Source organism: Phocoena sinus, chromosome 21 (assembly GCF_008692025.1).
Source record: "Phocoena sinus isolate mPhoSin1 chromosome 21, mPhoSin1.pri, whole genome shotgun sequence".
In the NCBI taxonomy this organism is placed as follows: domain Eukaryota; kingdom Metazoa; phylum Chordata; class Mammalia; order Artiodactyla; family Phocoenidae; genus Phocoena; species Phocoena sinus.
The window spans coordinates 18016083-18040645 of NC_045783.1; the positions used below are offsets into that span (position 1 = coordinate 18016083).

Consider the following 24563-nt stretch of genomic DNA (forward strand, 5'->3'; position numbering starts at 1 on the left):
TTTACAGTAGTTTTTGAACAGTGTTCTGTAGAAGACATTGGATCATGACAGAGATGTGCACAGAGCTATAGGAACACAGAGGAAACAACCTAAACAGGAATGGATGGGTATTCGGATTAAAAAACAGTATCTGAGCTACATTTAATAGTCAAGTAAGGGGCTTCCCTGGTGGCGCAGTGGTTGAGAGTCCGCCTGCCGATGCAGGGGACATGGGTTCGTGCCCCGGTCCGGGAAGATCCCACATGCCGCGCGGCTAGGCCCGTGAGCCATGGCCGCTGAGCCTGCGCGTCCAGAGCCTGCAATGCGAGAGGCCACAACAGTGAGAGGCCCGCGTACCACACACACAAAAAACAAGTCAAGTAAGAGTTAACCTTAGGAAAGAGAATCGGGGAAATGAAGTGTACATTCTAGACAAGAGGAAACACAACTAGGAAAGCTTCAGTAGGAAATAATAACTCTAAGAGTGTCCATATCCTTTGCCCTAAAGAAACTTTACATTGTGTCTGCTGACATGTTTCCATCAGTCACATCACCACCTTCTGTGACAACCAGGCTTTAAGCTAAGGAGGCTGGCAAGAGTTAGGAAGCTACTGAAAGGAATAACATGGTCAAATTCAAATTTTAAAAAGATGACTCTGGCACCCATGTGGAAGAAAAAAGTAAGGGAAGAACACTGCAGGCAGAGAGAATAGTTACAATCCAGTGGTAGCAGGGATGACCAAGTGAAAACAGGATGACCAGGTTTTTGGCTTAGGTGAGCAGGCAGTAGACGCAGCTTGGAAAGAGTTCAGAGGTAGGAGGGAAGGAGTAGATGTGGTTGGATTCAACTGGCAATGGAGAAATGACGACCTGTGTGGTAACTTTTTAAAAAGCAGGTATGGACTGATACTACTATAGGGAAAATAGCACTTGAGTGTTACCATCTATTTAGGAAAATTTTTAAATGGTAACATGCTTTATTGTGTCATATACTCTGAAATTATAACGTTTAATCACTGGTTATAGACTATATGATTTAATGTATCAAATTAAAATTCACTTAATTATGGGATTGTTTGATATACATAACTTTTAAGTTCACTATAAGAGTTCAAATTTATAGAGTCAAAATATTGACATTTTGTAGGTTTCTGTAGCTTCAATAGGCTAAGGCACAGCAGATTCTTATAGAATTTTTTATTGCAACAAGTCAAGGTGATTTTCTTCCCCAAGAAAATTTTACTCTCAAATACCTTTAAGAGTTAGAAAGGTACATGAAATGAAGGCAGTTGCTTGTAGTACAAAAGGGTGTGATTGCAAACTGGTAAAATGGAGAAGAGCAGCCCAGTAAATAGGACAGCTACTCTTAAGCTCAAAGCAAGCACTGTTATGTGGGAACTGTTGCCAGATCTTTCCATTTTAAAAGAAAAGTTGGAGAGGGCAAAGGCTATATTGGAAATCTCTGTACCTGCTGCTCAACTTTTCTGTAAACCTAAAACTGCTCTAAATAATAAAATCTATTTTTTAAAAGTTGGAAATTTGGATATTTTAATGAAAAATCTCAAATTATGTCGACACCACATCTATTAAAAAATACAACACTAGACAGGTTAAAACATATACACATATCCTCTCATTACAAACTTTTTGTCTTATCAAGTTTGCATGTGAGTCCTTATGAGCTGACAGTAAAAACTACAGAAAGAAAGGTTTGGAATCTAGGCTTACTAAGAAACCCATGAGTTTTATACCTGAGAACAGGGGTTAAACTTAACAGCTATAGGGTAGAAAATTATACAAGAGCAGGCTCTCCAAAGATGTTATAAGGTTTTTTAAAAGAATCTGGGTAATCAGAAAGAATATCCAAGGACTGGCAACAAAAGAAGATTTCAAAACAATTTTTAAAAACTATGAGGTTGGCACCATTATATTTAAGATACAAAAATAAAATAATTGGCATTTACAGAGTACTTACTGTGTGTCCAATAACATTCTAGTTTCTTTACATGTATTGTCTAAAATCTTTCAAAATGAAATCTTACATGTCATTTGTGAAGAAAAGAACTCTCTGGAATGGACATGCTTTCTGAATGGAAAGTCAGAAGTAGTCCTGCCAGAGGCAAGTGAGCTGTAAGCTTGTGAGCAATTCATAAACAATAAGCTGGCTAGATCCATGTAGGCTAGGAGGCAAAGGTTCCAGGCACACTGATTCTATGCAGTGGAAAGAAGGAATACCATCTGCTGCCTGTTTACTGCGCATCAGATACTCTAATAAATGTTTATATATATTACTTAAATACCAACAATCCTGCAGAATAAAAATCACAATTCCTGATTCTACAGATGGGAATTGGAACTCAGACTTCACCTAAGTCATGTTGCTTTTCCCAATGTCAATAATTTTTGCTTGTTTGCATTTATGTTCCTCAAATTCATTTTGTCTAACATCTCACACCGAGTGAAAAAGAAAGCAAGTCTGATAAAAATAACTCCCAAATTAGATTTTCTGATGAAATATAAAATAAAAATAGCACCAGAATTACCACATAACTAACTGATTATTAAAACGGAGAAGTCCTTTACTTGAGAGAGCTGATCTCCCTAAGTAAAAGGTAACAAAGAAAGAGTACTATTTGTATAACTTTGAATTTATATAGTTAATTACAGATAACAATTACCATTTACAAACACAGCTCCAGGTTGTTCCTTCAGAGCTAAGGAAATAAAATAATAAATAAGCTAATTAACTGTAGATACTGTGAGAGAGGAAAAACCAGGATAGTAAGGATGGTAAAGTAACTGTTGAGCTACCATCAGATTTTAGTATTTTCTGATTGCAGGGTCAATGCAGGGAGATACTTAACAGCTTCAGTTCGAAGAATCTTTAAATACTGGAATTAGTGAGCATCACTTGGGGCAGTTTCAACTGCAAGTATTAATAATTGAAAAACCAGGCCGGAAGTGTCTTAAACAGTGAGGGGTTATTTGTATGTATAATACAAATGTATATGTATCGTATAATCTTAAACAGCAAGAAGTCCGGAGGAAGGAAGTTTCCAGATCTGGTTAATTCAGCATCATAATATTATCACAGACTTTCCATCTTTCTACTCTACCACATTCAGTAGTCAGTCTGCTTCCTTCATGATCCAAGCAGTTCTAGATGTCCCATGTAACACAACGATATCCAAAATACAAAGCATTTCCTCTTAGACACTACTATTACTAAGAAAATGTTTTGAGCAGCTCCCCGGCAGACCTCTTCTCCAACCCACCACTCCACTGACTAAGATGAGGTCAAGTGTCTTGCTTCCACAATAACTAGCAATGGGAATGAGACCATCATCATTGGCGTAAACAATTATTTACTATTTACCTAAGCAGGTTGAAAGAGCACAGCCTCCATTAAATAATTGGTCCCACAGACCAGGAACCCATATAAAAATAATGTTCTTCCAAGAAATCAGAAGAAATGGATTTAGATGGGAAATCAACAGTGTCTCTTAGAGTAAGCTTCTTTAGGAAGTAAAAGAAACAACAGAATTAGTTCTACTCCTGCCTGTAAAGTCAGGAATTTTAGTGGTAAATTGAATACTGTGATGACTGTTATTTAGAAGATGGAATAAAATTCTTGAGCCTAGTAATCTACATAACTTTGTTTCCATTTTCATAGCAGACAAATATGTTATTATATTTTGGGTAAACACTTTTTTGGTCATCATTATGACAGTGTCCCATTTGCCCTGCCTTACCAATAAGACTTAGATGAGGAAAAAATACACATAAAATTCAGCTAACCTTTAGGAGAGGCCTGAGGAAGATAAGGAGGTAGGAATTTCTTAAGGTAACTGAAAAGAAGCTTACATTAATTAGAGAAAGGGAATTAAAGAGACTCTTCCCTGAAGTGGGATTTTTTTTTAATTATAAGGAATTGGAAGGTAGATGTGAGAACGGCGGTGGGAAAGGTTATTGAGGAGACGAAAAGAAGTCAGACGCTTTCATGGCCAAGAAAGAGCTACTGACCCTATATTTGGAGAAGGGATAGAGTATTAAACGTGAGGCAGGTGGGCAGCATGCAAGATATTAATACTCGTAACTGAGGAAGTTTTCTATTATTCATTAAAATACTGTTCGAAACATTCTTTGAACTTTTAAAAAGTGCACCTTCAGAGTAACCAATCGCAGTGTCTTTTTATACAAAAATCTTTAAGCATAAGTTGTAGTATTGAATTTGGTTACTCAAGCAACATATTTTCAGATACTGCACACATACATCATTTTTACCAGCTAGTTTTAAAATGTATGTCATGAGTTAAAAGGGAAGACTTAACAAGAATAGGTAGAAGACATTTTTTCTGGGATCGTACCATTCTTTGAAAAACGGAAGTACATGACCTCCTTAACTGTCACCAGAATTATCCAAGTATAGTTTATAAAATATTTCAATAAAAACTTCAAATATTTTTATAAAAGAACTTAAAAGAATCAAGTACTTAAAGTTAGCTGTTCATAAAACATTACAAATATGTAGATAATATCACATGTCTGATTATGTCCATAATTTCTGGCTCAAAAAATAACAAAATAGATCCCTTCTGCATTTGACTCAGAGTATTTACCGATCCTCTTAAGCCAATTGCAGAACTCCTTAGATTAGCAATTCCTGCCTTAGAATCTCACCTTATTTGAAGGCCAAAAAAATATACAATAAATTTCACATCAATCGCTTTCCTTATTTACCAGCTTTAGCAGCAAGGGACTTTGGAATATTTGAAAAATTCAACTCCAACCTCAAAGAATAAAAATTTGCCAGCAGTGAGAATATCTAACAGAATATACTAAAGGATTAAAAGCAATTAATTCCAAAAGTATGGTTCTAAAAAGTATTTTGGCAATAGTAGTACTAGCATAGTATACGGTCTTCCAAGGCGATGCCTTCTAAGGAGACAAACTTTCATTGTTTGTTAAAAAGGAGTCACCTTGTTTCATAAGCATATTTTGTAAGAGTAGCTCTTACAGGTTAGTAGAGAATACTATTTGGAGTAAGACTGACTTGTAAGAACTCTATGAACTTAATTTTCCAAAAAGAAAGCCACCATTAAATCAAATACCATGACATTCTTTCCTGTTTAATACCACAAATTCTCACCTTTCTAAAGTTCTCAACAAGCAGAACAATTGAGACAAAGAACCAAGAAACACCTGAAGTTCAATCAGTAATAGGCCTCATTTTAGCCAAACTCATTTTGCAGTGATTTTTTTCTTTTAACACTATATCTAATTTAAAACTATTCTACACTATAACTTGCTTGGGAAAAAATCCTTAGTGTAACAGATAAAATGGCTCCTAGAAGTTCCTTCCACAGGAATTAATCAATTTTAATACCTCTGAATATATATATTTCAAATGTATGAAAAGTCTATTAAGATGTTGACATCTTTACATTAAAATACGTGCTGACACTCAAGTAAACATATTTGCATAATTCATATAATATAAAGAGGCAGTTCTAATTTTTAAAAACCACTAGAGGTCACAGATTTTTGCAATATAAAGGGCTGCAGCAAACCAGTTTACAATAAAAACAGTTGAATTAATTTGAATTGCAAAATATTTCTAATCTGACCACGCTAGAAATGAACAACTCATACAACGCCAACAGAACAATCAAGATGACTCTAAGGCAATTCCCGAGTGTGGGAACAAGAATAACGAAGTGAGAAGTGAACAGAGACTGATAGTTGCCAGCTGGGGGGAGGTGGTTAGAACGGGGTAAATCTTCTATTAGAGACTTCAGAGGATTGAGTATGTCACTCCCAGAGAAGAACTCACTGGTGAAAACTGTCTTCCCTTCTCTTTAATGTTGAAACGGTTTTTTTTCAAAAATGGTCCACTATTTGTGAAACTTGGAGATCACTCTTCACGATTCTTTTTACCCAAGTACAGAATTTTAACAATTCTGCCAACGCAGCAAACAGGTGGGCAAAGGGAAAGATCAGTGTGGAAGCCGGGCAAAGCAAGGTATACTGGAGACAGACTATGAGACAGATTACAGTCAGCAGCGCTGTGTCAGGAGGGATGAGCAAATCGGAATTAGAGGAGCTGAGCAGTGGTGGGGCGGGACGGAGGGAAGGAGGGCCCGGAAGAAAATCCTGAACGTGGGTCAGGGATAGGAGAGCAAGCGTGAGAGGCAGGACGAAGGGAGGTAGGTCAAAAGGCGGCAGCTGGCGGGAGTCGGCCTGAGGAGCTGCGAGTGTAGTTAGGACCAGCCCGCCCTCCCGCCCTACTTTTTCTTCCTGTCGGAGAGGCGGCGACCAGTCACCTGGAGTGTGAGTTCCGGAGGGACTCGATCAGCCGCTGCTTCTGCTGTTGGAGGCTGGTGAGACCACCGGGGGACCCAGCCGCGGAGGAGGAGGCGCTCTTGGTCAGGGGAAAGAGCCAGCTCATCCTCCACGGGTCCCCGGGCCCGAGGCCCTAGAAGGCTCTGGCCTGCTTCTCCCAGCTGCTCAGCCCGGCGGTTCCCCAGCGACAGAGGAGGAGCGGGCAGGGACGTCCCAGCCCAAGTGCTGGGGAGCCGCGTCTTCTCTAAGCAAACCCGGCCGGGGGTCCTCGGGGTCAGGGGGGAATGCTCTGTCTGCGGACAGCTGGAGACAGGGAACTCGCCGCCCGGGACCGGCAGTCCTCCCTTCACTGCCCTGACGCCCCAACCAGCCAGTCAGGACGCCTGACCGCGCAGCTCTCCACCACCCCAGCTTCCGTCACCTGCGTGCCCCGCCCTCTCTGCGTGTCGCGTCATCATCTGGCGCCCCCGCCCGGACGTGCGAGAAGCGACGGCGCAGCGCGGTGCGGCGCAGCTCCGGCTCCCCTTTCCCCCTTGCCGGGCGAGAGGTGTCTATGGGGCACCCGCCGCCGCCGCCGTCGTTGCCGCCACCCCCGCCGCCGCTGGGTGCTGTCTCTATGGCGAGGAGGAGGAGGAGAAGTGCGAGCTCAGCGACACAAGTAGATCTTGCCACAGACTTGCGGGGGGAGGGGCGGGTTGGAGAAGTAGAAAGGGGGCGGGAATGACGAACCTAAGCGGGTGCGCGATGGCGCCAGCTGGAGTGCAGCTGGCTAACGAAAGGGCTGGGCGGCGGGTGGAGGGGGAGGGTAACTGGGACTGGGGGGTATGTCAACGGGGTGGCGCAGAGTGATGACGCGAAGGCTTTGTACCTGGTGCTTCAATGCTGTGGGGCGGAAATTGGGAGTGGAGGGCGGTGGCCTAGATCCTTAGCTTCTCGTATTCCTTCACGCAGCGGTGCTTGGGAGTCCATCCGGCTCCGGTCAATGGTTATCAGTACCTTCGCTCTGGCTTTCTGCCAGGGAAGAGAGTTATCTGTGACTTGAGTGTGTCTGTACTGTCTTGGCGTTTCGTTGGGAACCCGCTGTTCGGAGATGTGTGTCTGTACTGTCCTCGCGTTTCGTTGGGAACCAGCTGTTCGGAGATGCTACCTCCAGTAAAGAGAGGGCCTCTGATGCCTCTTCGGCGCTTCTGGAACTGTAGTAGAGAGAGGTGGAGGAAAGCAATGTTCAACTACAGGGTCTTTCCACTGTGTGTGTTTGTGTTTAGTGAAGAGGGTTATAAAGGAAGGGGCCCTGGATCTTTCCTGTGTGTGTGTGTGTGTGTGTGTGTGTGTGTGTGTGTGTGTGTGTGTGTGTGTGTGTTTAGCGAAGAGGGTTATAAAGGAAGGAGCCCCTGGATCTTTGGTTTCTGTTCTTAGAGCACTCGAGGTTACATTTGTGACTGCAGAGTTTAGAAGGGGAGGTCATAATTCCCTTTTTTACATTTTCTGTTATGATTTTTTTCAAAGTTGTGTGAAAAATGAAAGCGCATCTGGAATTTCCCTGCTCAAGAATCAATGTTGGTCTGTACTGCTCTCATTATATACCATGAAACCTGTGTTTAGGGACCAGAAACGTGACATGTGTGTTTGGTAACCAGGGAAAATGCTCTGGTTTTTAGGAAATTAGAAAGAAAAAATTAGAAATGCAGACCCTCTGTTGCTTTCTTTCTTTCTCCCATGCACAGTTACAGACATGGAAACAGTTTCTGTGGCTGTTACTTATTGCAAAAAGAACTTTTTTTTTAATTGGTTTACTTTTGGTCCCTCCAATCTGACTTGAATAAATTCCAGTAGATTTTGTAGTTAAATCAGACTTTGAATGTTCAGTTAATGAGGAATAAAAGCAAATACTATCTTTGCCCTAGTAACATCTGATCTGATCTTTTCACATGTATATCAGCATGTCACTTTTCCTTTTTTTTCTGGAAAGGGATGTCTATAAAGTTTTATTCAGAGAGTGAGTTGAATTTATAGCAATTTTTAAGTAATGAAAAAATTTTAAAAATGATTAGTATGTACACAAAAAACACTGTTTTTACATAACATATTAGAACCAGGAAACCTGTGTTGTAGTCCTTTTTCTCCTACTGATTAGCTGTGTGACTTAAGTCACTTTCTAAACTTTGATTTTCTTATAAAGCAAGGACTGAATAGATAATCTCTTAGGTTTCTGTCAATTCAATTATTCTGTGATTCAGATTCCTCATATAGTTGGTTCTTATTTTGACAGGTACATAAATAAAGGATAAAGTATTTTACGAAACAAATCTTCAATCAAGTATAACATTTTGATGCTTGGCAGCTAGACTCCTTGTGCCCTCACTATGCCAGCAGCGACTGTAGATCATAGCCAAAGAATTTGTGAAGTTTGGGCTTGCAACCTGGATGAAGAGATGAAGAAAATTCGTCAAGTTATCCGAAAATATAATTACGTTGCTATGGTATGCCTATGAGCAAAATCCTTAAAATGCTTTTTATGAAAGAGGAAAGGGGATTTTAAACATCTTGAATTCAGCCCTTCTGGCTGATTTTTTTTAGTGATTAATTTAATTATAAAAAGAATTTTGTCAATGACTGAAGACCACCAAGAACACACCTGTAATATGACAAGTTGGGTTTCTTACTCATTGCACTGAGGGAAAATGCATTCTTAGAACCATGGGGCATTTGAGTAAGAGAGTGTTAGAAAGGACTTTTAGGATTTGTGCTTGTGGCAGGTGGTTTTAGGAAAGGAGTAAGGAAGCAGGGCTTTGCTCTGAACTGGATGCTGTTAGTAAGCTCAGGTAATTCCATGATAGGGTATCTTATTGAGTCTCAACTAGAATGAGAGAAGACTGGAGTGAGGCTAAAGCCATAAAGAAGCAACAGTCACTCAGCCAAGATAGAAAGATGTTTGGTCATTTTTGTGGTTTGGACAAATGTCTGTGTTTTTGCGTATGTTCAGTCATGATTACAGACTGGCCTTGTCTGATGTTATAGTGTGAAACTGTTTACAGAAGAATGCTAGGACCTAGCTGTGAATGCCAGGTCTGCTCCTAGCAACATTAAGGCCTAATATTAATACCAGATGGAACTCCTGAATGTCTTTCTCAAACAAAAAAATTCACACTTCCCAGTGAAGCACTGTTGATCTGCAGTTTTTTGTTTGTTTTTTAATTACCAGTGGAGTTCCGTGGACACACTGTACTGTTAAGCATTTCTACTTTTGCATGTACTGTTCAATCTGCCTAGCTTGTCTACTCAGTTAATTATTTTACTTCTTTACTATTGTGTTTTGGCTTCTCTACTGTTTTCTAGATTATTAGCTTCGAGAAGTAAGAGATTAGTGTCTTAATCATCCTTTCTTCCCCGACACCTAGCATAACACATAGCGTCCAATAAAGTGGTTGTTGAGTTGGACTGAATTTAGAAAAGTTTTAATTTCTTTACTGCTTCATATGAGTTGGTATTTAGGTTTTGTTCTTAGTTTCCTAATTTGAATTTTAATACTAAACTGATATATTATTAGTATATTTAATACAAATAAATTAATACTCTTTTTTGGGAGGGGCAGGTTGATTGGTTAAAATATGAATATTTGAGTGTACCTAGATAATGTCCTATTTAATAGATGTACTTGCAATTAGAATGAAATTATTATTTTTTTCTAGTAGGAATTTATAGTGATCATTTCCTTCTCAGATGATAAGGAATGACAACATTAGAGATGTGTTCAACATTCTACAGGAATGAGTGGTGGCATGCAGTTTTTAGCAGTTTTTAAGGATGTGCTTTCTCTGGACTGTAGAGAGAGTACTGTTTTAGCCCAAGAAATTAGGAGGGTTTTGGTATTTAGATAAACCTTACCTCAGAAAAGCAATCGGAAAGTATGGTGCATCTCCCATTCTTTTTAAACAGTTCTTCATTGGTTTTAACATTAGAATACTGTGAGCATAGTTTCACACACCGGTTGAGAAACATGAATTTGTGACTTTTTCCCCCTTCCTTGGGAATAGAGTACTCAGTTGCATTATTATGTGTATCTAATACATAGTAGTTTTTTACTAATATGATATTTAAAGTAAGAAGAAGTTGTTAAGTGTGCAGAGTTTTCTTTTATGGTTCTAAAAAGTAATGCTCTTCCTAGTTAAAAGGTACTTTGCAATTGAACGTGAATTGTGTAGAATATAACCTATAACAGGATTCTTTGACTTGTACCCCAAATTAATTATTTATTCTAGGAATATGTGGATTGTGGTTTCGACCATTTAGTAAATAATGAACCTTAAAACTATTTTACAGGACACCGAGTTTCCAGGTGTGGTTGCAAGACCCATTGGAGAATTCAGGAGCAATGCTGACTATCAGTACCAACTATTGCGGTGTAATGTGGACTTGTTGAAGATAATTCAGCTAGGACTGACATTTATGAATGAGCAAGGAGAATACCCTCCAGGAACTTCAACTTGGCAGTTTAATTTTAAATTTAATTTGACGTAAGTGGGAAATAAATTTAACCCAAACTTCTTTTTTTAGTTTAATTTTAGGAATTAATTTCCCTCAAGTATGACAAATGAAATTATAACTGAATTTGGTGTCATTATCCTGGAAATATTTAAAACCTAAAATTTCAAAAGTTTACGTTTCTTTTTATCATGGGACAAAAAAATTAGGCTAAAGAAGACTTAAATGCAAATACTTTGAGTTTTAGAGATGTTATTTGAAAAGTATGACTGCCACTATTTTGAAATTTGGAAAACTGGGTATTGAAAATACTTCTTGATTGAAAAAATTATCTTACAACATTAATTTTGTTTTCAAACTTTGAGTGCAATTTGAAATATATATGTTTTTGTTGTAATAGTTATCCTTGTGAAGAGATTTTTATTACGGTCATACTCCAGTGTATGAGTAGATTACACATCACAGGTGGTAAGACAGTTCTTGGAAACTTGGGTGCATTTTCCTTTTAAATCAATATTATATAATGTTTATATTCTCAGGTCAGTCCACAAAACCTTTTGTAAGTTATATATGGGAGAAGTAATAGTATCTTTGAGCCTGGTGTTTCTTTTAGAAACAATTCAAAATCTGAATTCTAACTCAAGCCCTGGGTCAAAACCCAGTTTCTTTACTCACAATACTTCTATATCATTGGTACGAGTAGTCTTGATAGCTTAGGGAAGTTTCCAGTGTTTTGGGGTAAGGGCAGATTGTTTACAAACTGACTGTGAGATGGGGAAATGTTTAATACATTTTGAGTATATTACTATACTGCACTATCCTTCTATTTGACAGCCTCTGATTGTTTCATATGATCTAACATCCGATTTGAAAAATTGTAAAAGAAGCTGTAGGACAATTAATGGTAGTGCCACGTAAGAACCTCCATTCTCTGTAATGTGATACTTAGCATATAAGATCTAAAGAAAAGCAGGGCTGATGAATTCAGAGGGTAGTGTTGTCAATGATGCAATAGTATGGCTTCTAATTGCATTATGTTTAGCCTGACTCTTTGTTTTTACTCTGTTGAATTTAATAATATATGCTCCAGAACTTGGTAGAGGGTGAAAGGTACTCATCTCTATTAAAACTGATAATAACCATTTATATGTACTTTAGTTCCAAAAATTCCCTTTTATCCTTTTCCCAAAAGATAACCCTTTTTAAAATCAGTTCTTTACCATTTCATTTGTTCCATGTTACCTTTTTTCCAAGCTGATCATTAGAACATTGGTCTTTACTAAGATACTGCTGTGATCGTATTACGTGAGTAGGTGACCATTAAGTGTCTCAGTTTTGGTAAAGTTGACATTTTTCTTTTCTAGAAACATCCTTGTTCTAATAATAACTGCTTTATTATTACAATCTCTGAAAGACGTTTTTTTCTTATACAGAGAGGGCTACTGTAGTTTTGCCACCATTCATACTAATGTTAATATCTTAATAGATGTTTAAGGATACAGTGAAAAATATTATTTAAGTAGAAAGGGTCAGTTGGAAGGTAAAACCAGTTCTGCCTAATGTGGAGAAAGAGCACCATGAATCTTGGATATTTTGAAGAAAGATGAAAATTGACTTTTTTATTGAGTGCCTAGAATGAATGTGTCAGCAGCTGTGCTAGGCCCCAGGGACACAGTGTTGGGGAAAGTTGGTCATAGTCATTATAACTTAGTGTTTCTATAAATCTTCTGTCAGCTTTCTATTGCCAAAGTCCAATGTTTGGGAATTTGCTCTAAACTGAATTTGGAGTTGATATGTACATGAAAATTAAAATATAATTTGATACTTGATCATAAAACACCAGAGGTACTCATCCAGGTCTCTCTCCTGGAGGCTGTGATTCATTAGGTCCAGGTGTGGGACTTGGGAATCCATATTGTTGCTAAGTTCTCTGAGCGATTGTTATCATTGGTCAGGTTTGGGAAATACTGACTTGAATAGTGCAGTACTCCTTGGTGATATAACATTGAACAAAACAGACAAAAATCATTGCCCTCTTCAAGCTTAAATTCTGATTGAGAGAGAGATAATAAACTACAATAAAAGTAAAGTGAACATATGGCCCAGAATAATGTGTGCCTGGAGAAAGAATCTGGTATGCCTTTGGTTGGTTATAATTGCTAAAGCATGTCTCTTAGCATTGGGGCATGATGAGTGAGATTCTACTTGTTTAAGGTACATATTTTAGTATAATAAGGACAGTAATATCTGTTGTGTAATGAAAAAACTTGGATTTATTCAGATACCCTTCTGTAACAAGGGTTTTCCAGGGAAATTTTCCAGGGAATTTTGACTTACAGTGATCATTGTGGTTCCTCTGTTTTTAAATATTTCAGTTGCTAGTTTTGTTATTTTTCAAAGACATTTAATAGTAAATTGATTTCCAGAGAGTAGCCCATAAGGATACTTTTTGGCCTAAGTGTAATGTTCCTTTTGGTTTTGTTTTATTAAAGCTTTTATAGAATTTTTTTTTGCTAAGTGGTAAAAACCAGTATTCTCACAATTTTAAAAGTAAATAAAAGGAAACAACCAGTGGGCAATGCATGAAATACTTTTCATTTATTCTCAGGAACATACTTTCATTTTGATCACTTTTTTGATTTAATATAATGTTTTGGATACCTGTGTGTTTGTGCTTAGAAATTAGAGATGGCTTTCTTTTTGGCTTAAGTAAAATCTTGAAAGATTGGTTTATATTTAGATTTCCTGGCTTGATTTTTGGGAGGTAATCTTCTAGGAGTAAGGTTGTTAGAAGAAGAAATTAATGCTATTCTAGCAGAGCCCTTCATTTTAAACAGTTTACTGCTTATTAGAGCTATTTGAAAGGCTCATCATTAGTGAGAGGAGGCATCTCCTTTTTCTTTAAAACGGAATGTGGTTTAACTCAGCCACAGCAGATGTTTTCTACTCATTCTCTTTCCTGCTGAGAGCCCGGGAGATACACACAGGCCTTCACCCCCGGGGGCTGCAGCTCCATTTGGCAGCATTAAAAGGGCTGCTGAGACTGAAAGCCCCCATAAGAACACGTCTCTTACTTTGTGGTGGTAGCCACTGGTTAGAAGAAGACCCTTTGTTTCAAATCCAGTTAAATTTACTTAACTTGTGAAAGGCTAATGAAATTGATAGTAAAGATGAAAATCTCACCATTGGACTGTTGTGAATGATTATTTACTACATGAACATTTTTCTAAAATACTAAATGACCTTTGTACTTAAGTTGTGTTTTCATTCCATATATGTGAAGCATTGGAATAAATGGACCCAAGCCCATTCTCTCTCTTGATATTTCTGGCGCTGTAGTTGTAGATATAAGTGGGAGAAAAACAGTTTGAAATATGGCACTTTTGAATGTTTTTCTTTTTCTTCTGCCAGGGAGGACATGTATGCCCAAGACTCTATAGAGCTACTAACAACATCTGGTATCCAGTTTAAAAAACATGAGGAGGAAGGAATTGAGACCCAGTACTTTGCAGAACTTCTTATGACATCAGGAGTAGTCCTCTGTGAAGGGGTCAAATGGTTATCATTTCATAGGTAAAAAGATTACATTGAAAATGGCATTTGTGTTATCATTTCCTGGCTGCTTCACACTTCACTTGGGTCACTGTGTCAGCAATTTCAGGCTTAGTTACAAAAAATTGGCTGCCATGTAGCAGTCTCCTAACTCTTGACAGGCTAATGTTGGTTTGCTTAAAGATGAATTTAATGATATGGGATCCATTTTGGACTAAGAGACAGTATTGCATGTGGAAAGAGCACAGGCTGGAAAAATAGACCTTGGTTTAAATCCAGCAGTGCCATTTGGAATCTTTGTTACCTAGGGTTATTTAACATTTCTAAGCCTTAGAATGAAAACATTTATTCCTTTTTCAAAAAAGTTATTTATTATCTACCATATGCCAAGCACTGTGGTAAGATTCTAGGCATTAAGCTACGAACAAAATAGAGTAAAATCATTTCATGGAGTTTACATTCTGGTGGGAGTAGGCAGACAATTTTTTAAAATGATGAGATGTATATTGTGGTTTGTTAGATGGTGATTAAGTGCTATGGAAAAAAATGGCAAAGAGAAAGCTAGGGGTGGGTCTCTGTGGTGGATTTTAATGTTTTTTTTCTAATAGAGTGTCAGGAAGAAATCACTTAGAAGAATTACCTTACAGAATTGTTTTAATGGTCGATAATAACATATTTAAAGCATCTAGTAAAGTGCTTTACACACAGTAAATTCTCAATAAGTGGTAGTTTTAAATTCTTATCATAAAATAAAATCAGATTGTTGAAGAGAATTTCTGGAAAGGAAATTAATTCCATTTTGTAAATATAGACTTTTAGGTAAGAGAAAGAATTTTCCTATCTAAGTAAACTAAATTAAATTGGCAGCCCAGGGACTAATAGTGACCTTGGGAATTTTATTTGGCCTCTTGTTATCTTTTTAAAAAGCACTGCATTTTGCATATATTAATGTTCTTATACTTGGTCCACTTCACACATTAAAAAAAAAATAAGAGTTTCTGCGTGCTTTAGAATTTCCAGCGCTGGCCTGTGTAATGAATGAGAATAGTGAAGGACTGTTCATACTGTCAGCTTCAATGCAGTACTAAGCAGTAATTTTTGAGTTGGAGTATTGAGCATACCAATTCCCACCTATCATTTTTTTTCTCTGTTCTCCATTTGAGCCTATACCTCAGGAGATGAGGCTTAAGTCTCTGGTAATTTCAGGAACGTTTTTTGAGTTCTTTTTTTTTTACTTTCCTGGTCATGAAGATACAAAAGAACTGGAAAGCATAGTCCTGTTTTTTTTATTACTATGTATGACAGGTTCTTTCTTTCAAAAAATACCCTGAGCAAATACCCTATGCTAGGTACTAGGATAAGATGAACAAAAACAGAAAGGGGTCATGTCTTCTTAGAGTTTAGAGTCTGGATTAGACTCTGATATATTTGAGTATTTGTCAAGATATGTTAAGATTTTATTCTACTAAATGTCATTAAATATTTTCTTCATATTCTAATCTATTTCTAGTAGATAAAGACTAGTTGAAGAAATTTATAAATCCTAAACTCTAATATGATCTTCCTTTTACTAGTATTGATGCTAAGCAAACATACTGACATATTTTAGGCAGACAGCAAAGTTAGTTACTTCCTTGTTAGCTACCAGAAATTTAAAGGTTTCTGCTGTTTATTCCTTGATATTCCTTAATGGTCTTCAATGTAAAAACATTTTTTTCTCTTTTTAAAGTAAGAAGTAAAATTCTAAACATTGAATAGAAATTTTATTTGTAATCTCCCCTGAAAGATATGTTAAATAGCATCTCTCATCAAATATTTGAGTCCCAACTATGTGCCATAAGGAAAAAAAATTAAGATGTGACACCTACCCTTTAAACGTGGAGAAAACAATACATGTGCTTTAAAGGGAAGTACAAGAAAACAGCTTGTCTGAGAAATCTGTGGGAGCTGAGCTCTTGAGGGAAGGCATCCTTTGGGAGGTCCTTAAAGGAAAGGTAGACAGGGAAAAGAAGGGGTGTGATTGTGGCACGGGAGTGTAGAGAGGTATTGATATAAAGCTGTGGAAAAGCCAAACAGTAGGGAGAGGAGGTGTTGATTTGAGAGTGTGGGAGTTGGTTTTTTATTTTCTAGATACTAGTTCTCAGCCTTTACTACCTTCGCTTCAAGGTTCAACATTATTACCATTAGTATCTCTTGGGGATTGAGATAGGAACAAAACTTTGAGGGAAGAGACTAGTATTAATAAAATCACTTAAGGGAAGTGAAGATACTTTGTTAGGGAATTACCCTTTGGGTTTTTGAAGTGTATGACCTTGTTATGTAAATGATGCGAAGATATGCATTATTTTTGCCTTCTGAATGCCAGTTTTCCTGCGTCATTTGACATTTTTGCCAAGTTTCCTTTCATCTTTATTTTTTGAGCTATCTGCTATGGACAGTTTGATACTCTATTTAGAGAGTTCTCTATTCAAGGATTAGCAAAATAGTAGTTTAGTGACTACACGCTTAGGAGGGTAGTAGAGATCTCTGTATATTGGTATCCCTGAATGATGAAATGACACTGTCTGTAAAAGATGGCATTTTTTCCCCATTAGAACTGTAAACATATTTATTTTCTCTTTTATTCTGTGTACTTTTTTCTGGTTCATTTGTTTTTCCGCCTACAGTGTGACTCCCTTAAAAGTTGTATCAGAAAAAAATCTATCTTTTCATTTCTGTGGTTTTTATGGCCCCTCTTCTTTATTCTTTCACCCTTTTGTAGTGGTTATGACTTTGGCTACTTAATCAAAATCCTGACCAATTCTAACTTGCCTGAAGAAGAACTTGACTTTTTTGAGATCCTTCGATTGTTTTTTCCTGTCATTTATGATGTGAAGTACCTCATGAAGAGCTGCAAAAATCTCAAAGTAAGGCTTCGAATGTCTTTATCTGTAATCAGCACAGTATTCAGAATGGGTGACTGACCTACAAGGTGCTGGGTTGGGATGTTGATTTAAACCCTATTTTTAAGTTTTATGTTAAATGCGGTTACATTATCTGATTTTTTGATTCCTTTTTCGCATAAATAGTTTATAGGAAATCCTTTTTCAGAGCTCCAGTATAGATTGGCAGAATAAATTTTCAACAAGATTTAAACAGAAGATCAGATTTTTGTCATTGCTTGCCAGATTGAACATAAACTAGCACAGAATCTGAGCCTCTCAGGCACAGAAGTCCAAGTTCTCACTCTCTTGCAACACGCACATAGTCTTTCCATGCAAGATAAAGTCTGAAGTGGCCAGCAATGTGCAGATATAGTCAGTTGTGTAGCAAAAAGTGTTTCCCCTTCAGCTTACCTTCATGAGAGATTATTTTCTTGGGTCTAGTCATAGGGTCATGTTACTAGGAGTAAATTACATAGCTAAAAGGGTTTTTTTTTTCCCTCCCCTGGCCCATAGATGTCAGCTTGTTAGTAGTGCTAGTGATTGGGTAGGTCCTGTCTAGACAGCAGCTTACATTCTGACACTGCTTACCATGTGTGTAAATGACTTGTTACTTCTGAACATTAATTCTTTCAAAAAGAAAAGAAAGTGTCTTTATGAAGGAAAAGTGCTCCTTTAGTCTTAGAATGAATTCACTACGGGGGTACAGACTCCTAAGGAATACAGTGGTTTTGTTTTTTCTGGTGTGTTTGTGTTTAAGCTGTAATTCAGGAAAAACATTGATGTAAAGTGGTTGCTTCATAGAACTTACATCAAGGGTAATCAAGTATTCTCCTCACCAGCTTTTTAGAAGTGCAAGGAAGGTTATACTTTTAGGAGATGGTAAAAACTTCAAATAAGAGTTTTACTTTCATGCAAAAAGAAATAATTTAGGAATTGAATAAGGAAACTTTGCTTTTGACAGATGAACTGAAAATCATGAGAGTGGTCTTTTGTCCAAAGTTTGCTTGCCTCATTACAGGATATAGCATATAACCAGGGAAATTTTTAAGAAATATTACTTCACGTTTGTAGCACCAAAGAACAGCAGAATTCTGTGCAATTTGAAGAGACTACTGTGACTCAAGTGAACTTACAGTAGGTTATCCTCATTACTCTAGAAAGGGTACCCCCTGAAAGTATTGTGTGCTGAGAACCCAAGGTATAAATGTTTTAATCTGGCTGTGGAAATGCTTTTTAAAATTGACATGTCTGTACAATGACAGTTTTGGGGAACAGAGAACCGAATTATTGTTCATTATGTGTATGTTGTTGAAAAATTTCTAAGCATATTAGATATTCTGAATATGCCCCGAGTTACCGGCAGTGTTAAAACTTAGGTTAATGACAAAGGTACTTTTTGACCTATAGTCAGTGGTACTGAATAGCTCTATTCTGTTGCTCTCCTAAGCAGCTGCTAATGATACCTAATCCTTGTGCTATTTTTAGCTCTGAAGCAGCTGCTGTGCAAAGCACTGTTTCAAGCTGTGTTGTAGAGAAGGGCTAGTTTGGTGGTAGAGGCCTTAACAATTCAGAGAAATTTGTGTGTGTCGTTGGTCCTGATGTTTCTTTCCTTTCTCTCCTCCCATTTTCCCCCTCTTTATTCTCCTTCCCTCACTCCCTCTCTCCTTCTTTTCTTGTATTCTTTCTCTTCCTTTCTTTCAATCACATTATCTTTTTTTTTTAAATCCTAGCACTATTTACATAGGAGGGTGTTTAGCAGACCCTTCTAAGGAGTTGTATTCTTACAACAACATAACCTTTTTAAACTAACAAAACCATAGTTAAGCACTTAGTGCATTCTTATGGATTTAATCATAACAGCTTTGTTTTGTGCAAATTATTTAGGTGAAACTATTTAGAGATAGATTGGTGTGAAGCTTAAGAAAATTTGAAGTAACTGCCTACAGTCAGTTTTATAATTGATGGATGATAGCTGGACTGTGGATGTACTTGGTAAATGTTACCCTGTGTACCTGTTACCTTATATATGATCTGCTTCCCCCATATCTTTAGGGAAGTTATTTGCCTGCCACATGCCTTAAAGAGTATGATGAAGATAAATTTTCCCAATTAGGATCTCATTTATTAAATTATAAACATCTCCCCCATTCAACAAATACATCAGTAATTCACATTCTCTGTTTTTTTGCTGATCTTCATAAGGTCCGTCTTTACATACTGAAGTTCATTTCTATTTTGGTCATTGTCTAAGTTATGTAATTTGTGAATTCGAGTGTTGCAATGTTCCTTTCTTTTGACAAGCCATTTTTCTTTCTTGTAGGGTGGTTTACAGGAAGTTGCTGAACAGTTAGAGCTGGAACGGATAGGACCACAGCATCAGGCAGGATCTGACTCATTGCTCACAGGAATGGCCTTTTTCAAAATGAGAGAAGTATGGAGACATCAGTGCATTTTTCTGAGTTGGTTGTTAGGTTGAGAACATTAAAATCTAATGGCAAAAGTTTTGGGGCAATAAGTACATATTAAGTGAAGTATATAATTATAGGTACCATGTAAGTCATACTCACTACACTTGAATGAAAGTAATCAAAAGTCATCATAAGTCATCTTGAAATGTAGTTCAGAAGGCAATGAAAAAAATAAGTTCTTTGTAGAATAGAAAATTTAAACTACCTTAGAAGTCATGTAGGTCCAACCATGTTATTTTTTAGGTGAGGAAGCTGAGGCCAGATGCAGGTAGCCTTTATCCAAGGTCATACACATTACTAATGGGAGAACTCCAGAGGACTTTCTGTTGACCACATCAGTGTTGCTTCTGTCAAGTCAAGGAATCCACATGTTAAGTTTTCCCTGGCACTGGCTTCTCTTAGGTATTAAAACTGCTGCTGAAAATACTATTTGCTCTTGCCATTCTTCAGTTCTTTGAGGATTTACAGAGTAGAGCTCATGCTTTTTAGTAGATTCTTACAAAGAGGTTTTGAATTCTAAAGGGGTTAAATCTGAAATAGTTAAATCAAAAACCATGCTGGGCAGACACTCTTTAAGTGGCAAAAGACAGAGATAAGTTCTTCAAATATAAAGTTAGGTATGGAAGAATGAAATTTAATGAACCCAAGTCTACTCTTAGGTTAAGTGACAGGTATACTTCATTGTAGCTAAATGCAGAGAAAAGAAAGCCAGTTGTGCAAAAACAAAACAGAATGGACTTTTTTGCTTACAAAAGAGTTTTCCTTCTTGCAAAATATTCACTGTAGAATTCTTTTGAGTATATCCTCTTAGACATTAAAGAAATGACTGAGACTACTTCTGGGGATTTAAAACTTTTTGTAGAAATGTATTAATAATACACACAATAGAAAGCACATAGCTATTTTGCCAAGTGGTATTGATTCAGAAGTGGTTTGGACTGTTCATGACAAGTAAATATTTTGTTTTGTACTTCTTCCCAGTGCTTCATTAGAGAATTAAGACAACCTTTTGAGTTCTCAGTTTTGCATTTAAAAATGCCTTTATGGTTCAATTAATGGTGGATTCTCTGCTACTAATTCGTTATCTTTATTTTTCTTGGCTTTATTAAGGATAATAACCTAATCTGAATGTTCAGGGTTTGCTGTCCAGCCATGTTTGGGGTTTGATTGTTTTTAGCCAACTTAGCCTTGCACACAGACTCAAGGCTACTTATAAACCTAAACTTCCCCTCCCCTGCCCATTACTGGCTATTTTTATTCATTCTCATGATTAAGTATTATTAAATTAATGGAATAAAAATGCCTGCCATTTTTCCGTTACAAATTCTCAAAAATGGTCTGAGTGTTAATAGGAAAGGCGTTGTGTTTATACATTTTTTGGGTAGTCTTTTTCTTTGGTTTCTTTTGAGCTCTGTACTTCTTGAGAAAGTCAGTCTTACACGTTTAATTTAAATGTGTGGCTTCAGAGGAGCACCATAGAAAAGAGCTGTCATTATAGTTAATGAACAGTCAGTACTTACATTGCTGAAATATAAATTACCAGTGGTACCTTTTGGTTAAAATTATCTTTTTTTTCTTCCAAAATTCCTTTTTAGATGTTCTTTGAAGATCATATTGATGATGCCAAATATTGTGGTCATTTGTATGGCCTTGGTTCTGGTTCATCCTATGTACAGAATGGCACAGGGAATGCATATGAAGAGGAAGCCAACAAGCAGTCATGACATGAAATAGTTCTTTTATTTTTATTTTATTTGAGCTACGCACATGCTTGTATATAGGTTTTATCTCTGGTTGAATCCCTTGAACAATAGACATTACTGTTTTTTCTCTCATAGCTCATTTTATTTTCTGCCTTTCAGTACTAAGTATGACCATTCCTATCTCAGATCTTAATAAATAGAAAAGCATTCAGGTTAAATCTGGCCTTAATATACTTGTTAGTAGGCGTGTGTGACAGAGTGGGGAAAGCTATTCAGTACATCATATTGAATACTTTGATCAACATTACTTACTTGAGCTTGGGTTTTTTCCCTTTCCTAAATTAACTAGCACTGACTGTAATTTATTTCCCTGTTTCATGTCTCCCTTCCATTCTGCAGGAGTTTTAGCTATTTGAGATTGTGGACCATCAATTTTGCACTTTAGAGAGTGATTCTGACTCAAATCCTCTGTTTTATCAGCAGTTTTGGCTTTTCTTGCTCTTAGCTGGAAAAACGACCATCTGCCAACTTTATACAGTATTTACTTGCTTTTGACCCACAGAATATAGAACATGCATTGTGCAAATGGTTGATTCAGCAAGACTACAAAAAAAAAAAAGACAAAAAAAACTACTGAGGAGCTTAGTAACTGCTGTTTCTGTACGTAGTACTTAATCTCCCAAGCACATCTCGTGTCTGTCGGTTTCTAATTGGCATGTGTAGGCTGCTCTGTGACGGAAGAACTTTTCAAACCAGCTTTACACCCTTCAGGAAAAATCCTTTGTGATTGGATGTTTAGTGTCTGCCCGGAAACTGGTATCCAAGATGTTGAAGCTGCGGTTATTTTATGATAGCACACTTCCCTTGATCTGCTTCTTTTTATTCCATCGCTATTTACCCTTATTTTTAATTTTAAAAAATTTTATAGCCATACCTAATGATGCTCTTGATTTGTTGATTACACAAATCAATTTCATTAAAATCCAAAGATTGCAAGTCTTTAGGTATATTTTGTACCAGATTAAATTAGAAGACAAAAAATTTGTGCTTTCATAGTTGCTACAAATATAAATAATGGAGAGATTTGGTGCAAAACAACAAAATACAAAAAATATAAATTTATTAGCTATATACAGTGTAGCTAATAAAATTACCTGAGGAGTGTAATGCTTGTTTATTTTTTTGTGTATATCTTTGCAATCTATTTTATATATATTGACAAAAGAGACTGTGAAATACTTAGCCATGCAGAATATGTGACCAGATCAGAGCATGTGTAGGAAGACACTTTGGTAATCATTAACTCTGCCCTGAAATGATGGACTACAAGTTATGATGTGTGTTATCTGCACTTCAATCAGTAGTATTAGCAAATCTCCAAATGTTAGCCACATTGGTTTGTTTCCCTTGTCCATTCTTTATTCATGATACTTCAATGCTGTAAACTGGGTGGTCCTTTTTAAACAAAACATTTGTGAAACAGAGGGATTGTTTTTAAAGCTTTTGTAAATAAAGGCTTCAGAAATGTTTTCTTATATATGTTGATGACTAGTAATTTTGTTTCAGAAATATTTGGGGGCTGTTGTGGGTTTTTTTTTTTAATTTGGGCAACTGAACATAACTCAGTAACTTCATTAACTAGATGATTTTTAATCTCTTAATTGAAAAAATCAACCTGAGCCTTCTACATTTCAACAGTGTTGGCTTATTTTTTAATGCATACTTCAACTAGATGTTAAGACTGGACTTCTGTCTCCCCATTTATTCTGAAAGATGTACAAAGTAAATGCATTTGGTATAACTTACTGTGGCTTCTTTTAAAGTCAAACACAAATTAGCTATCTAATTGGTTTCTTTTTCTTTTGATCTTTTATAAAGATTGCCTTTTAAATAGCCATGTAGTTGCTGAATTTCAGTTTGTAGTTGCTGAATTTCAGAGTTTGTATCAATTTTTTGGTTTTGGTTTCTGTCTCCAAGAACTAATATATTTTATAACTTCTAAAAGAGGAACATTATAACCTTTACTAAACCTAGCTTTTGGATAAAAGATATTCGATCATTTTTTCATGTTCCTAAGCCATTAATTCTGGACTTAACCATATTCTGTTAAGTCTACTACAGCAAGAATCAGCAAACTATGGCCTACTGATCAAAACCAGCCTGCTGCCTGTATTTTGTATGGCCAGTGACATGAGAATGGATTTTACAGTTTTTAAATGGTTGGGGGGAAAAAAAGAGCATTTCCTGACATGTGAAAATTATGAAATTCAACATTTAGTGTCCACAAATAAAGTTTTATTGGATTGCAGCCACATCATTTATGTACTGTCTGTGGCTATCTTTGCACTACAGTGGGAATTGAGTAGCTGCTACAGAAACTGCCTGTGGCATTCTCATCATTTCATGACCTGACAGCAGCTGTGCCATGTATTTCTCTGAACCACCACATTTTATTATTTGTTTATATTACCAATTCATACCCACTATGTCAAAACAAGAAAAGTGCACTTTGGTGTGCTTTTTAAGGCACATTGGAGTGTGAATTATATTATCAAATTTTAATAAACTGTGACACTGTAACTGTCCTAAAAAAAAATACAACGTATGTTGATATAACCAGACTAAGCCCTCATCACAATATTCCCAACTCATGGGAAAGCAACAGGAGAATTAGCAATTTTAAAATGGAGTATCTCATCACAGCATAATTTCTTCATAAAAATAAAAAATGAAAATAAGCCTGCAGCCAAAGTATGTTTACAAGTGGCCCATTTGTTAGCCAAGCAAAGCTGTTTACTGATGGTGAGTTATGTATCATGTCTGAATGCAGTAGCCCAAAGAATGTATCCAGAGAAAACTTAAGCTTTGTGTACAGCTTTCTGATGAGAACAGTTGCTTGAAGAGTGGGGCACATCAGCAGTTAATTATGGAACAAGACAAATGATTGAGTGTTTTTCTTTGGCTCTTAATGAGTCAGATGTTATCAGTACTGCCAGCTGTTCTTTACTTTTGAGAAACCAGTGCTGAGTTTGAGTAAAGAAGAAACAACTACAGGTGAGAATATTTTCAAAGAAGTTGAGAAACCACTAAGTACAACCTGAAGTGGAATCTAC

At 36.9% G+C, this 24563-nt stretch overlaps 3 protein-coding genes across 8 annotated transcripts in view; 1 reads left to right on the forward strand and 2 right to left on the reverse strand.

Annotated features, from left to right (window-relative positions):
• The window catches only part of VPS37A (VPS37A subunit of ESCRT-I), a 38500-nt gene extending 31784 nt beyond the window's left edge, over positions 1-6716 (reverse strand). The window contains exon 1 of the mRNA XM_032618519.1: positions 6303-6716. Coding sequence (XP_032474410.1) covers positions 6303-6427 — 125 coding nt within the window. The 5' untranslated portion in view covers positions 6428-6716. The remainder of the gene's footprint in view (positions 1-6302) is intronic.
• Positions 6159-23758, forward strand: CNOT7 (CCR4-NOT transcription complex subunit 7). 4 transcript variants are annotated; one of them, XM_032618525.1, is made up of 7 exons: positions 6159-6979; positions 8591-8801; positions 10642-10835; positions 14215-14376; positions 17117-17261; positions 19600-19710; positions 21343-23758. In XM_032618525.1, the coding sequence occupies exons 2-7, from the start codon at positions 8685-8687 to the stop codon at positions 21469-21471; spliced, it is 858 nt and encodes a 285-aa protein (XP_032474416.1). In that variant the 5' UTR covers positions 6159-6979; positions 8591-8684; the 3' UTR covers positions 21472-23758. The 4 variants fall into 4 exon arrangements, with proteins under 4 accessions (XP_032474416.1, XP_032474417.1, XP_032474419.1 ...); XM_032618526.1 differs by having other exon boundaries at positions 6178-7881; XM_032618528.1 differs by having other exon boundaries at positions 6178-6359.
• Positions 20844-24563, reverse strand: part of ZDHHC2 (zinc finger DHHC-type palmitoyltransferase 2) — a 74881-nt gene continuing 71161 nt past the window's right edge. For all 3 annotated transcript variants that reach the window (XM_032618524.1, XM_032618521.1, XM_032618523.1), the window contains exon 16: positions 20844-21413. The gene's annotated coding sequence lies outside the window, so the exon portion shown is untranslated. The remainder of the gene's footprint in view (positions 21414-24563) is intronic.

Bases quoted from the DNA above. Each gene is read 5' to 3' on its own strand.
- CNOT7 (XM_032618525.1), top strand. From the start codon at position 8,685: ATGCCAGCAGCGACTGTAGATCATAGCCAAAGAATTTGTGAAGTTTGG. The intron at 10,836-14,214 runs GTAAGTGGGAAA...TTCTTCTGCCAG, and splicing joins AATTTTAAATTTAATTTGAC to GGAGGACATGTATGCCCAAG. The intron at 17,262-19,599 runs GTAAGGCTTCGA...TCTTTCTTGTAG, and splicing joins AGAGCTGCAAAAATCTCAAA to GGTGGTTTACAGGAAGTTGC.